We start from the raw sequence: 12,624 nt of genomic DNA, 5'->3' as shown, positions 1-12,624 counted from the left end.
GTATCTCCTTCAGAAAACCGGGGGTAAGTCCTATTAGGATCTGAGAAATGGTAGAAACTTTAAAGGAAGCTTTATTTATTTCTGGGAAGGCAGCCAAGGGAAGAGAACTGGGTTAAGCTTGGGGAAAGAAAGTATCTACATCTTCATCCATTTAGGAGACCATAACCTTGGAAAGTAGCAAGGAAGGGACGGAGGTGGGGGGGATGCTGAGGGAGACGCTATCCCCAGGCTCTAGGACAGCGACACAGAAAGAGAAGGGAGGCGAAACCACCTGACTAAGTTAGCAAGCGCCGTGCGAGGGCTGCAGTGAACTCTCAACACGATGGCTTTCCACCTCCTTCAGTAACTGGTCTGCTCTTCACACCGTGGGCCCAATAATAAGAGTTACCATTCATCTAGCAGGTTCTGCGACGCAGGCACTCTGCTAAGCACCTGAGAGATCTGGTCTTAGCTTATCCTCACAAGTTTTGTGGCTGGGACAATTATCCCCACTTCAAGGTGGAGAAACGAGTCCAGAGGCCTTTTCAAGACATCTCAGCGAAAGCAAAACAGAGTCAGGATTTCAGGAGCTGTGCTCTAAGGAAAGCAGAGTAGAGTAAGTGAGAGAAAGAAGAGAAAACTGAAATTGAAGAGGAGAGCTAAGCACAGAAAGCATACCGACCTAATGCAGAGGGTGCCAGGGCAGAAGCCTCTGAGAAGAGGGAGAGGAGACTGGGGCGCTTGGAGGGAAAAGGGATTCTGGCTACAGAATTCTGGGAAATCATAACGGGGCACATGAAAATTATAGCAGTTATAGTTCAAAGTTCATAGGTCTAAATATTTAGGTTTTAATATTTTATTCAATGTATGAAAAATTATAAACCCCCCCAGGCCTGACACCATCAGCAAAGCCCAGCAAGTTTTCAGGAAAGCTGGCATTTTCTAAGGCTAAGGAGGGCTCCACAGGCTTGTCCTCTCTGGTGACGGCTTCCAGTCTGAATGGTTCTGGGTTACCTAGCTTTCAGATCAGCTCCAGATAAATCATGGCAGAGGGCCTGGGCTGAAAGCAGATCTGACCTGAATTGGATCAATACAGATTCTGACACATTCCACATTCAGAAAAAGCAGGTGATGCAGGCGCCTTCAAACCCAAAGCAGCATGGTGACCTTTGAAGGGCAGTGCGTTAGACCGCTTAATGCACTCTCCAGTCACTGCACGTAAAGCTTTGAGCTCTGCTGGACCGTAGCGTCTTTTGTTTCCTTCTTCCCCAGGTTTGACTCCATGGTGGTGGGAAGAGGGAGAGCAGCGTATGTGCATGAAGAGACAATGTGGACAGAGGATGACAAGCTATGAGGCAAACTTTCCCTTCTCTAACACCTCCCAACCTTCCAGCATGGCCTGGAAAACTCTCTGAGTGGCATGGGAGAGTTAAGCCAAGGAGGGAAACACACAGAGATTGGCCCTTAAGCTGAAATTTTTATTTCTAATTATTTAAATTTGGGAACCTTCCAACAAAGAGAAAGAGCAGGAAAGAGATCAACCCACGGTCACAGCTCCACTTGTGAGGACAATGATGCAGATGGTGGAGGGAAGGCATGACTTGGCAAAGACCTCCAAGTTTCCCTGTGCCCACCTTGCTGAGGTCCTCCCAACAGAAGAGACCTCAAAAACACTGATGTGAGAGCCTCCTCAGTCTTCTCTGACCTTTGAACAAGTTTCTCAGTCTGCTAGGACTGAGGTGGGCAGGGTGCTATTTGCACCAACCTTTGGCCTCTGGCCTCCACATCCCTTGACCCTGGCCAGCACAGCAGGCAGCCATCAGCACGTGCGCGAGCAGCAATGCTGGCTGCTGTCCTCCATCTGACAGGGCTGGGCTGGCCCAACCGGCCGGGTCGCGGGTTCAGAAGCCCAGGGTACAGGTGCAGGGAGGCTGCTCCCTCTCACAGGCAGGCGGTGAGGCCTCAGTCCCTCTGGGCCTCAGGCCACGAGTCACGTGGTAGAGCACCCCGTACCAGGTGCTGGGCCTGCTGCCCAGGGGCTTCTCTGAACCAGAAGGGTCAAGCCCTCGACTGCCCCCCTCCCCAGACAAGTCCAGGCCTGCTGCCGTCACCAAGAGCCCAGCATTCCCACAGGATCCGCCTCCTACGACTCTCCATCCTCCAGAAGGCAGAAACAAATGAATCCTGGGATGAGCAAGGAATGCAGAAGAGGCACACGCAGGGAGAGCACAGAAGGTCTGAGCTGTGACCCTGCACCTAAAATTTCCTCTTTCAGACCAAGTAAAATCAGAAGGTGACTCACAGAGGCACACCAAAGGTCCTCAAGTCTTGCTCACACATCACCCTGTGTGCCTTTTGAACACTATAATTCCACAACCCGACATTCCCTATTCCCTCTCACTGCCTATTGCTTATACTTTTTCCAAAGCACACATCAACTTGTAATATTCCATACAATTTTCTCTTGGGGAGGCAATAGGGTCTGTCTTCATCACTAGACTGCCAGCTCTCTGACAGTAACACTTGTTTACTTCGTTTACTGTTAAATCCCAAAGGCCTAGAAAATTGACACTCCGTAAATATCTGTGAATAAATCTTTAAGTCATTAGCTACCAGATCTCAAAGAACCTAACTCCTGAAGAGCCTCCTGAGTAGCAGACCCCGGGGCAGGTCCACAGTTCTCCCCGACCTTAGGCTTCTAGGACTCACTGATGCTGGAGGGCAGTGTGATGATGGAAAGAATAGGAAAACTGGGGTCAGGCAGACCTGTCTGCTAACAAACTGTGTGATCTTGGGCATATTTCTTCACTTCTCTGAACCTCAGTTTCCTCATCTATAAGACAAGAATAATAATATCTATGTCTCAAGATTGTTGTGAGAATTGAAGAAAAAAATATGCAAAATAACCAGCAGGGCACTCCTAGCTATCTTCTTGACAGGTTCCCTGGGGCACCAATAACAAGGAAATGGCTATCCAGGGGTCAGCAGTGGCAACAGGAACCCCAACTACAGTCTCCCATCCAGGACCTGCAGATTAGTGACTCATCAGGGTCCTCCTCCAGATGTGGAATTACAAACTGTCCCTCCAGATTCACTCCCAAAGGGGAAATGTTATGGCTTTAATTGTTCTAAGAGATGAGTCTAGGATGTTGCCTAGGACATCCTTGATTGTAGTCCTCTTTAGATACCTGGCATCCTTCCAAATAAGTAACATTCCTAGGCCAAATCATGAGACCCATTGGTCTCTGTTTCCGAGATGCTCTGTGAGACCCACCCATCCACTCAAAGGAATGGGAAAAGAAAATTGGCCATAATAACCCAGTAAATAACATGGTACATGTCTCTCTGCCCAGGGGAATCTGAACATATTCCCTTCCAGGACAAGAAGCAGATCTCACAGGACTCATGACTCAGGTCCAAAAGGCAGGGTCTGAGCCCCTTCCTCTCACTCACCAGGCTCTAGCCACCATGGCTGCTGTTTAGCTACTCAAACAAGTGAATCAATGCATCCTTTCTTGGGACCTTTGTAGTTGAGGTCTCCACCTGAAAGCACAGATCTTCACACAGGGATTCCTCTTTGTCGCCCAGACAACAGCTCAAAGGTCAGCTCCCACTGAGCCCTGACCAGCTGATCTTCAAGTAGCCCTACTCCCACCCAGCTCCAGGATGTTCACTTACTCTCCTTTCCATCACTCCTTCAGAACACTGACCAGTCTCTGATATTATCTTGCTCATTTGTTTGTTTACATGCTTACTATCTGCTTACCCACTCCCCTCCCCCAATTGCCTTAAACCCGGAAGAAGCGGTGACACTGTCCGTCTTAGTCACTGCTGTATACCCTGCGGCTAGAAGAGTATACAGATTAGGTTTTCAGCAAGTATCTGCCACACACGAGTGACTGTATGGATGAACAAGGTCTTCTGGGAAGACCTACAGGGCCCTGTTTCTGGAGTGAGATCTGTTGGGAAGCCAGGAGAAAGGGCACGGAGGGGACGGGTGTCTACGGGTGGCGTCACGCATGACTCACAGCCATCAGGGCACCGAGTCCAGGCGTCCTCTTTCCTTAGCTCCACCCAGTCTGTCCACCACTCCACACGCTCCCTGGCGACCGCCCCGCACCCAGTGTTTACCACAGGGAGGAAGAAGGCAGCAGCGTGCTCCTTCAGCTCATCTGCCACTAGAACACGGGCCAGGAGGAGATTCTGTGGCTTCACATGCAGTCCAAAGCCCTGGAGCTGGGTCTCTCAGCATCGATTCCAACAGGCGCTGAGTAAATGGAGGGCCTCCTCAGGAGAGCGGGCTTTCCCCTCCTCCCCCCGACGTAAACCACCAAGAGGTCCTTTCCTGGCTGCCAGATAGGGCCCCTCACTGTTCCAGGACACCTCCCACTCCAGTAGCAGGTCTGCACAGAGGCTCTGCACTCAGGCCAGGTCCTGCACTCTGGCATTACGGGTCGAGAGAAATCCATTCTCCAAACTGACTGACTCCACAGCAGCAACAGGGGCTGTGCTGGGCTCTAAAGGTCCTGAAACTCTACCAGGGCAGCTAGGGAAGGAGTCCAAGTCAATTATGGGTTTTCAACTAAATTGAGGGGCTTAAAATGTGACAGGTGAGGGGTGGGTTTCCTGTGGGGAAAAGAGCAAAGGGAGAGCTCTGGAGAAGAGACGCAAGAGCCACTAAAACTCAAGGGTCCTTGCCCAGAGGCTTCAACCTGCCCCTGCCTCGCACACATCTCTCTCCACCCCGCCCTCCCTGAGCTGTTTCATTTCCTTTCAGAAAAGCTTTGTTTTGGTTTGATATTTGCCTCTAGGCCTCTGGGAGAATTTTTGGAGCTTTGTTTCTCTTCTTGTTTCTAGGATACCTGAACTGCTCCTAGAGCAACAAGCGCAGTAGGAACTAGAGAGTGGGGGATGGGGGTGGGGTGAGGATCACCAGGGAAGAAGAGAAGGAAGACGGAGGTGGGGGGAAGAGCCTGCTGGGCTCACACAGACTTTGATGGCCCCCCAGATACCACTGAGGCACAAGGGGAGCTCTAGCACAGAGCAAAACCAAACACCCAGAAAAAAAGCCATTTGCAAAGGAAAACTCAAAGTTCTAGGAAGTCAAATGGTCAGGAAGTGGATCAGGGCACTGCCCAGGGCTGGCCCAAGCCAAACACACGCAGGAAACCCACTAGAGGTGACAGCAAGGAAGCTTCCATACACCACCTGGAAAGATGACTCCCAGGCACACGCACCAGGCTGGGGCCTGCCCATAAACAGAAGCAACACACCCTTAAAGGCATCTGGGGTCAGAGTAGGTGGGAAAGAGCGGGAGCAGGGCTCAACACTCCCCAGAGCAGGGGCACAGGGCTCAGCACGCCCAGAGCAGCAGCCCTAGCCTTCCCAGTCTGTCCCACATCCAGCCCCCGTACCACCTCCAACAAGAAGGAACCTGGCTTTCCCAGGCCGAGGCAGGCATGAGTGGAATTCCCCAGAGGCAGACTGCACAGGGTATCCAGCAACAGAGATCATTCATCACCTTGCCTCTGGAAACAGGAGGAGGCCAGCTCAGCCCCTGAAAGGTAAAGTCAGCTCAGCTCCCAGTCCCCCAGCACAGACATCAAATGCCAAATGGCCACACAGAAGAGACAGACCCCCGAACCCAGGGGCTGAAGGCTCCCTGGAATATACTGAGCTGCCCATAAATTGGGCTCTTCTCAATCGAAGAGTGGGTAAACAGCTTAGGGGAAAGGCAGCTTTTAAAAATAAAAAGTCTAGTTTTCCCCCCTGCCTCGAGCCTCGAGCCATTTTGAAAGAGCTTTGCAGTCAGACGACTTGGGTTGGAATCCCAATACAGACACATACTAACTGTGTGACCTGGAGCAAACCACTTTCTCTCTTTGAATCTTAGCTTCCCTCCTCTAAAATAGGCGATGAAAACAGTTCCAACTTCACAGGGTTGCTCAGAGTATTAAATAAAATAATTCCTGTGAAGTCCTTAACAAAGTTCCTGACACAGAAAAAGTTCTTTATAAAGGTAGGGATGATAAAACTAAAAAAAAAAAAAAGAAATCATATAGCTGATACAAAACCTCCAGGTTGCTATGGAAATCATACTGGGCATCTTGGCATTCCTAAGTTGACAGGAGGAGGAGAGAAGTGGCCATCCTATTTTCATGTTCCAGCAGCAAGGATCAGAGGGCGACAGAGTAAACCAGAGACAGGAGGGGCCCCTAGGCTCCACAAGAAACACTTCTGCAGAAGCTGCAAGCGCCTACGGTTGGGGTTTTCTTATGAACAGGAGCAGAGGAGTGAAGAGGCAGCACGGAAAAGAACACCGGCCCTGGAACCTGACCTTTCTGCCAGGGCACTGACATCTCTCAACGTGCCCAGAGCAGTCAAGTGATCAGAGAAGCTTTATTCATAACAGCCAAAAAGTGGAAACAGCCTGAATGCCCATCAACAGATTAATGGAGAAAATGTGGTATATCTATAGCTATAGCTATCTATTTGTGTGTGTGCACTAAGTCACTTCAGTCATGTCTGACTCTTTGGACCCTATGCGTGCGTGCACACACACACAGTGGAATATTACTCAGCCATGAAAAAGAATGAAACCCGTAAAGTCCATATATGTTTGCAGCAACACAGATGGACCTATTATCATGCTAAGTGAAGTAAATCAGAGAATGACAAACATGACAGAACCTATATGTGGGATCTAGAAAGATGACACAAATGAACTTATTTACAAAACGGAAAGAGACTCATGGGCTTCAAACAAACTTACAGTTACCAAAGGGGAAAGGCGGGAGTTGGGGAGGGGTAAATTAGGAGGTTGGGATTAATATATACATACTACTATATATAAAATAAATAATCAGTAAGACTGTATAGCACAGGGAACTCAGTACTATGTAATAACATATGCGAAAAGGATCTAAAAAAGGATATATGTATATGTATAACTAAATCACTTTGCTGTACACTTGAAACTAACACAACATTGTAAATCAACTCTATTGCAGTATAAAACAAAAACTTAAAAAAATAATAAAAACAAAAATGACTAAAAGGTAGATATTAAAGACACTGAAAACGGTTGGGAGCTGCGTGTAATACAAAGTATAAATCTGTATGTGTGGGTGGGTGTAGGTGGCCAAAGAGCAGGACAGGATGACAACAAAGACAACAATCAACACGGAGCCTTTATGTGGCCCCGCATCTCATTTATAAAAACGGCACCAAAACATGAGCCTGGATGTATCGTCCAGAAGACACCAGAAAACCCTGCCTGCTCCGACTGATTTAGCATAGCTATAAGCTCCCGTGTAGTAAGACCACTGCCAAGATACTCACCCAGCTGGATAGGCAACTAAACCCGATCGGGGGTCACAGGCAAGTCCTCTGCCTCCAGACACTGTAATTCCAAGCACCTTCTCCAAGGTCACCTGTGAGAACAAGACAGAGAAGTGTTATGTTATGGACAGAGGGGGTTGGGAAGGAGGTGTTCTCCCACGCTGACTGCTTTCCTGGTGACCCTGTCGTCTGGAGAATGGGGCTTGTCCAAGTTCTGATTTGGCATAGGCCCCCTGATCACACGCCAAAAATAGACAGTGTACATCACCAGCTTTTAACAGTGATCAAACTGCTGGATCCAAAGAGAAGAAAATGAAGTAGTTAAAACTCAGTTCATGGCCACAGAGGAACAAGTACTCCCCCAATCCAGGAAAACTCCATTTACAAGATAAAGCCCTGGGTCCCCAGACTGGCCTCTTGGGTCTGTGAGACTCAGGGGATGTCACTGATCATGCCTTGGCAGGCACGAAAGAAAGGCCACTCTCATCTCCCAGAGCCAGGGGAATGTTAGGTATCAATTAGGTGACTCATAATACCCCTGATCTATGCGTTCCATCACACTCTTCCCCTCCATCAGATGGCAGCCAGTTCATACAGACTGTAAGCCTAGGAGGCAGAGACATGGCTTAATGCTGTGTTTTGCAAAGCACAGATGCTCAGAGCACTCTAATTATTATTATTAAGGCACAACTCTCACATAGATGAAAGGGAAACGTGCAAAGTACTCAGAGATTCTGAGAGAACACGGCCCCAGGAGACGTTCACCATCACTCTCATCGTCACTGTTGCTACCCTACACTGTCTGCAGGCCCTGGGACACGTACTGGACTAACCTCAGACTAGTTCACTGAGCTTTCTCCTAGATGATCCTATGTACGATTCAGACTGCCGTGTAACTCATCACTCCACCTCACCCCCTGCTACGGAATGCCTCGCCTGTCACTCCAGGGCCAGTCTCCTCAGCACTATCTGGGCCCCCTGCACTTGCCCTCCTCGGGGAGGTCCTCTTGTCCTCTTGGTTCAGATGGCAGGGCTTCAGAATGCAGAACAGCCATGTAAACAGGCTAGAGTGTATTCTGTTAAGAGTCTCTGGGGCCTTAATAGGGCCTCGTGAACCAGAAACACTTCAGAAGTAGTCACAGGCTACTAGTCCATGTCAGTTTCTAGAGAGGGAAAGCCCATATCACTTTAGTATCTCTCCTCTTTCTTACTCTCCCAACTGGAGAATTCCAAGTGTTCCTAGAGGGCCAGTTTAAATTCTTATATCCAAGGACCACTTTAGTTTGAATTATGTTGTAAAGAAATGCCCTGAGGTGGCCAAAGACCAAAATAAGTTTACTGGGATATTGTAATGAAAGCTATTCCTTCAGAAGGTCCCCAAGAGTCTTCTGCACTTCTTGAGGATGGAGACCAGGAATTCCAACACATGCCTACTCACTGACAGAGGCAGTTTAGTTCGAGGGCACCATGCCTAGCCACAGCAACCTGGCCAAGAGCCAAACTCGCCAGCTACCCTTGGGTCTTTCGCAGGCACTAAACCGAGTGGGGGATAAACTAACTTTCGTTTGCTCTAGACATTCTTGATACTTTGCTCTAACATGCCTATTTACACACTTCTTCTCAGCTTAGCAATCCTCCCCCACCCCTGGGCACCCAGTCAACCTTTCTCAAAGGTCTGAGCACTGCACACAGACTGGAGAACACCGAACAACCCTGGGGAAGCCTGGGAGTGCTCAGTTCATAGCATCGCCCCCATCCTGGCACTGTGCCTCTGGCTATTGCTGAGGGAGGGGTGCTCAGGAACATTCCTGCTGCGCCAACTGCCTACTGCAGAGAAAGAGGAGCCTGAGGCCAGCATTACCCACATAGATGAGAAAGGTCACCAAAGCAAGGGCTGAGCTAAAAACGAGGCTCAACTCCTATTCTCTCCAAGCTAATCTGATTTCAGGCAAATCCTTTGGATTCATATTTGCATCAATCCCTCCCTTATGCTTCAGCTTTGGTCCCAAAGAATTAGACCAGTCTGTTGGTTCTCAGCTTGCCTTCCCTCTGACAGGAATTTGGGTAGGTGTTTTGTGGGTAGATGATCCAGTTCCACAGAGAATTAATTCTGGAACTAGCTTGGAGTTTTCAGCAGCAATATAAAGCAGGAAGGAGATATGTGTTACTCAGACCTCAAAGACCAGTGTTTATCAAATGATTTCGACCACAACCCATGTTAAGAGACAATTTACAGCTTGATCCAGGGTAAACATACATGCATGTGTGAGCTTGTTCATAAAGCTGAAATGAAAGTTTCACAGAACAATAGTTAACTCTTGTTGCGTGTGATATACTCCAGTTTGTATTATATTCCATTTCATTAAAAAGTAATTCTGGTCTTGGCCCACGTAACTGATTTCGTGCCCTATAAGTGGACTGAAGTGGCAGTCTGGGACCCTGCTAAGGACCATCTCCCCCACTGGGCCTGGGATTCAGCCGTGGTCCCTGCCACCTCTGTGCTCCTCTGTCACTTTCCTCCTAGGACTCTCGGCAGGAGAGCAGACATCCGGGCTAGGAAACCCCACGGACAGGAGCTCGCCCAGGCTCAAAACTTGGACGATTTTCAAAGGATTTATGAGTTTTGGCTTCTCCTGGCTTTCTGAGCAGCTATCCAGGGGGAAAAAAAGGCAGTTTCCTTTGGCTCTGTGGAGGGGGAGGAGCAGGGGAAAAACATTCAGGGGCATCAGCTGGTTTTTATTTTATGTTCTAACTCAAACCAGCTTCCTGTTTGCAGGGAGGTTTGGGGCTGAGCTCCACTTTCAAAGATCTGAGAGTCCAGAGCTCTTGCAGGGCTTCCAATGTCTAGGCTTATCCTGCGAGGCTCCTGGGCAACAGACCTCAGGAACTGACTCTCTCCTCTCATAACCCTCTCCATACCCCTTCCTGGGACAGCTTCCATCTACCCTAGGAAACGGAGACAAGCCTGGACACCCCTTTGCAAACACACCCCAGGCTGAGAAGGCCCAAGTTCAAGCAGCAGGGTGCTACGGTGGCTCGCACTGCCTCGGGAGAGTGACTGTGAACCTCTGCCCCAGCTCCATACACAGCGAGAGCACACTGGTAGCTTGAAATCACCAAGACAGGAGCACTGACACCATGAAATCAGACAGCACTACAAGCTGGGCCCCTCTTTGCCCCTCAGAGAGTGTGTAAACATTTACCAACGCAACACTAAGCTCAAGCAACCTTCCTCTCTGCCCTGGACTATGGCTGTAAGCCCCATGTGTTCTCTCTGCTTCCGGCGTTGCTTCCTATAGCTTTTTTCTCAACACGGCTTGCCACCATGCTTCTTTTAAGAAAGATGGGAGTTCGTGTCGTTATGCTGCTCAAATGCCTCCAACTGTTCCCCATCCTTAAGTTTAAATCCAACGTCTTTACCCTGGTTTACAGAATCCTGAGTCACCTGGCCCCTGGCTACCTCTTTGACCTCATTTCCTTCACTTCCCCTCCCTTATTCCACTCCAACCATCCTGGCTGCCTTAAGCACCACAAGGAGATTCTAGCTTCCGGTTCTCTGCGTATGCTATTTATTTCTTACACTAAAATGCTCTTCCTTCAACTACTCACTCAGCTAATTCACTCGGGTCTTTGCTCAAAGGTCTCCTCAGAGAAGGCTTTCCAGACTGGCTTTACTGCTATTCCTCTATACCCAACCTATCCTGCTTTACTTTCCTTCATCGTACGTAAGAGTCAGGCAGTGACCCGACATGGATTCTTTGTCCACATCCTTACTGTCTGTCTCCTCTACCATAACAGGAGCTCCTCAAGGGCATGGCCTAAGTTGCTGCCCCTCCCTGATGCATCCCTAGCACTTTAAACAGTGCCTGGCACAAAATGGGCACTTGATAAATATTTGATGAATAAGTAAATGCATGGCAGAGGCTCTGGCAACAGTGAAACAACAGAGATGGGAAGCACAAGAAAACTGGGGTTTTCAGGCCAGTAGAGTTGCTCTCCACAAAGTATCTAAAACTGGGTGTGTTGCAGTTCCCTGGTTGTCCAGTGGTGAGGAGTCGGTGCTTTCACTGCCATGGCACAGGTTCAATCCCTGGTCAGAGAACTAAGATCCCTCAACCTGCATGGCTAAAAAATAATAATAAAGTAAAACTGGCTGTGACAGAAAGACCATGTCCAGAAGAGGACGAGTACAAAGGGAGGTTAATGGTACGGGTGACATTTTGTTTCTTAAGTTGATGGTGGGCACACAACTGTTCATTATTCCACGTGTATTTAGTGTATGTCTTAAATACTGCACAGTAGAAGTTTAAAAGACAGAAAAGATATGGTCCAGGATGTGGTGTGGGGCTCAGCACCTTATGAGCAACATCCTTCTATAGTTTACATCCCTGACTTCTCTTTATCCTCAAGCCACTTCGTTGGCACCTGCTGGCCCAGCAATGTGAGGGGAAGGGCAACAGAGAACTCAAGAATCTGTTTTTACTGGATTTAGGTTCCTCACTTCAGTGTTTGTCAGGCTGTGTTGCATTTGCAATGCTCCCGACACACCACTTTCTTCTGGTGGAAGTTTTCAAGGACTACTGCACACAGCCCGTCTCCTGACTGCTAAGCCTGGCCACAGGTGATGAGACAGCCCCCTCAGCCTGGGTCCCTGAGTGACTGATGAACAGAGTGCCCATGCTGACCCACAGTGAACACAAGCGGGAACAAGAAATAAACTATCTGTTAAGTCGGGCAGATGGTGAGGAGATTTGTTACCATGGTATGACCTAGCCCAGCAATTTTCACACGTTTTGGTTGGTCTCTTACGTGCTTTGGTTTCCTTACACTCTTAGAAATTATCAAAGACCCAAAGAGCTTTTGTTTATATAAGTTATAAATATCAATACTGGTTATATTAGAAATTACAATGGAAATACTGAAATTATTTAATTTGTTCAAAAGTAATAAAAAAACCCCATTACATGTTAACACTTTTATTAAAAGTAACTCTAGTTTCCAAAACAAAATCAAAAACATTTAGTGAGAAGAGTGGCGCTGTTTAACATTTTTCCCAATCTCTCTAATGTCTGGCTCAATAGAAAACAACTGGATTCTCATATCTGCATCTGCATGCAATCTGCTATGATATGTTATTTTAGGTGAAGATAAAGAAAATCTGGCCTTATCTGTATATGTAATTGGAAAAGAGGAGACCACAGAGATGCCCTTAAAGGGTTTTGGGGACCCCAGGGATTCTCTGACCACACCTTGGGAACCAATAACTAGCCCCTCCTGTATACTATAGCATCTCTTCATAAGGAA

At 48.2% G+C, this 12,624-nt stretch overlaps 1 protein-coding gene across 2 annotated transcripts in view; it reads right to left on the bottom strand.

Annotated features, from left to right (window-relative positions):
* MAPKBP1 (mitogen-activated protein kinase binding protein 1) overlaps positions 1-12,624 on the bottom strand; it is a 53,286-nt gene that overhangs the window by 20,313 nt on the left and 20,349 nt on the right. For both annotated transcript variants that reach the window (XM_061430859.1, XM_061430860.1), the window contains exon 3: positions 7,321-7,412. In XM_061430859.1, coding sequence (XP_061286843.1) covers positions 7,321-7,412 — 92 coding nt within the window. The remainder of the gene's footprint in view (positions 1-7,320; positions 7,413-12,624) is intronic.

The sequence above is a fragment of the Bos javanicus genome, chromosome 10 (assembly GCF_032452875.1).
Source record: "Bos javanicus breed banteng chromosome 10, ARS-OSU_banteng_1.0, whole genome shotgun sequence".
In the NCBI taxonomy this organism is placed as follows: domain Eukaryota; kingdom Metazoa; phylum Chordata; class Mammalia; order Artiodactyla; family Bovidae; genus Bos; species Bos javanicus.
The sequence above is the reverse complement of the archived record's forward strand: the minus strand, read 5'-3'. Positions and strand labels throughout refer to the sequence as shown.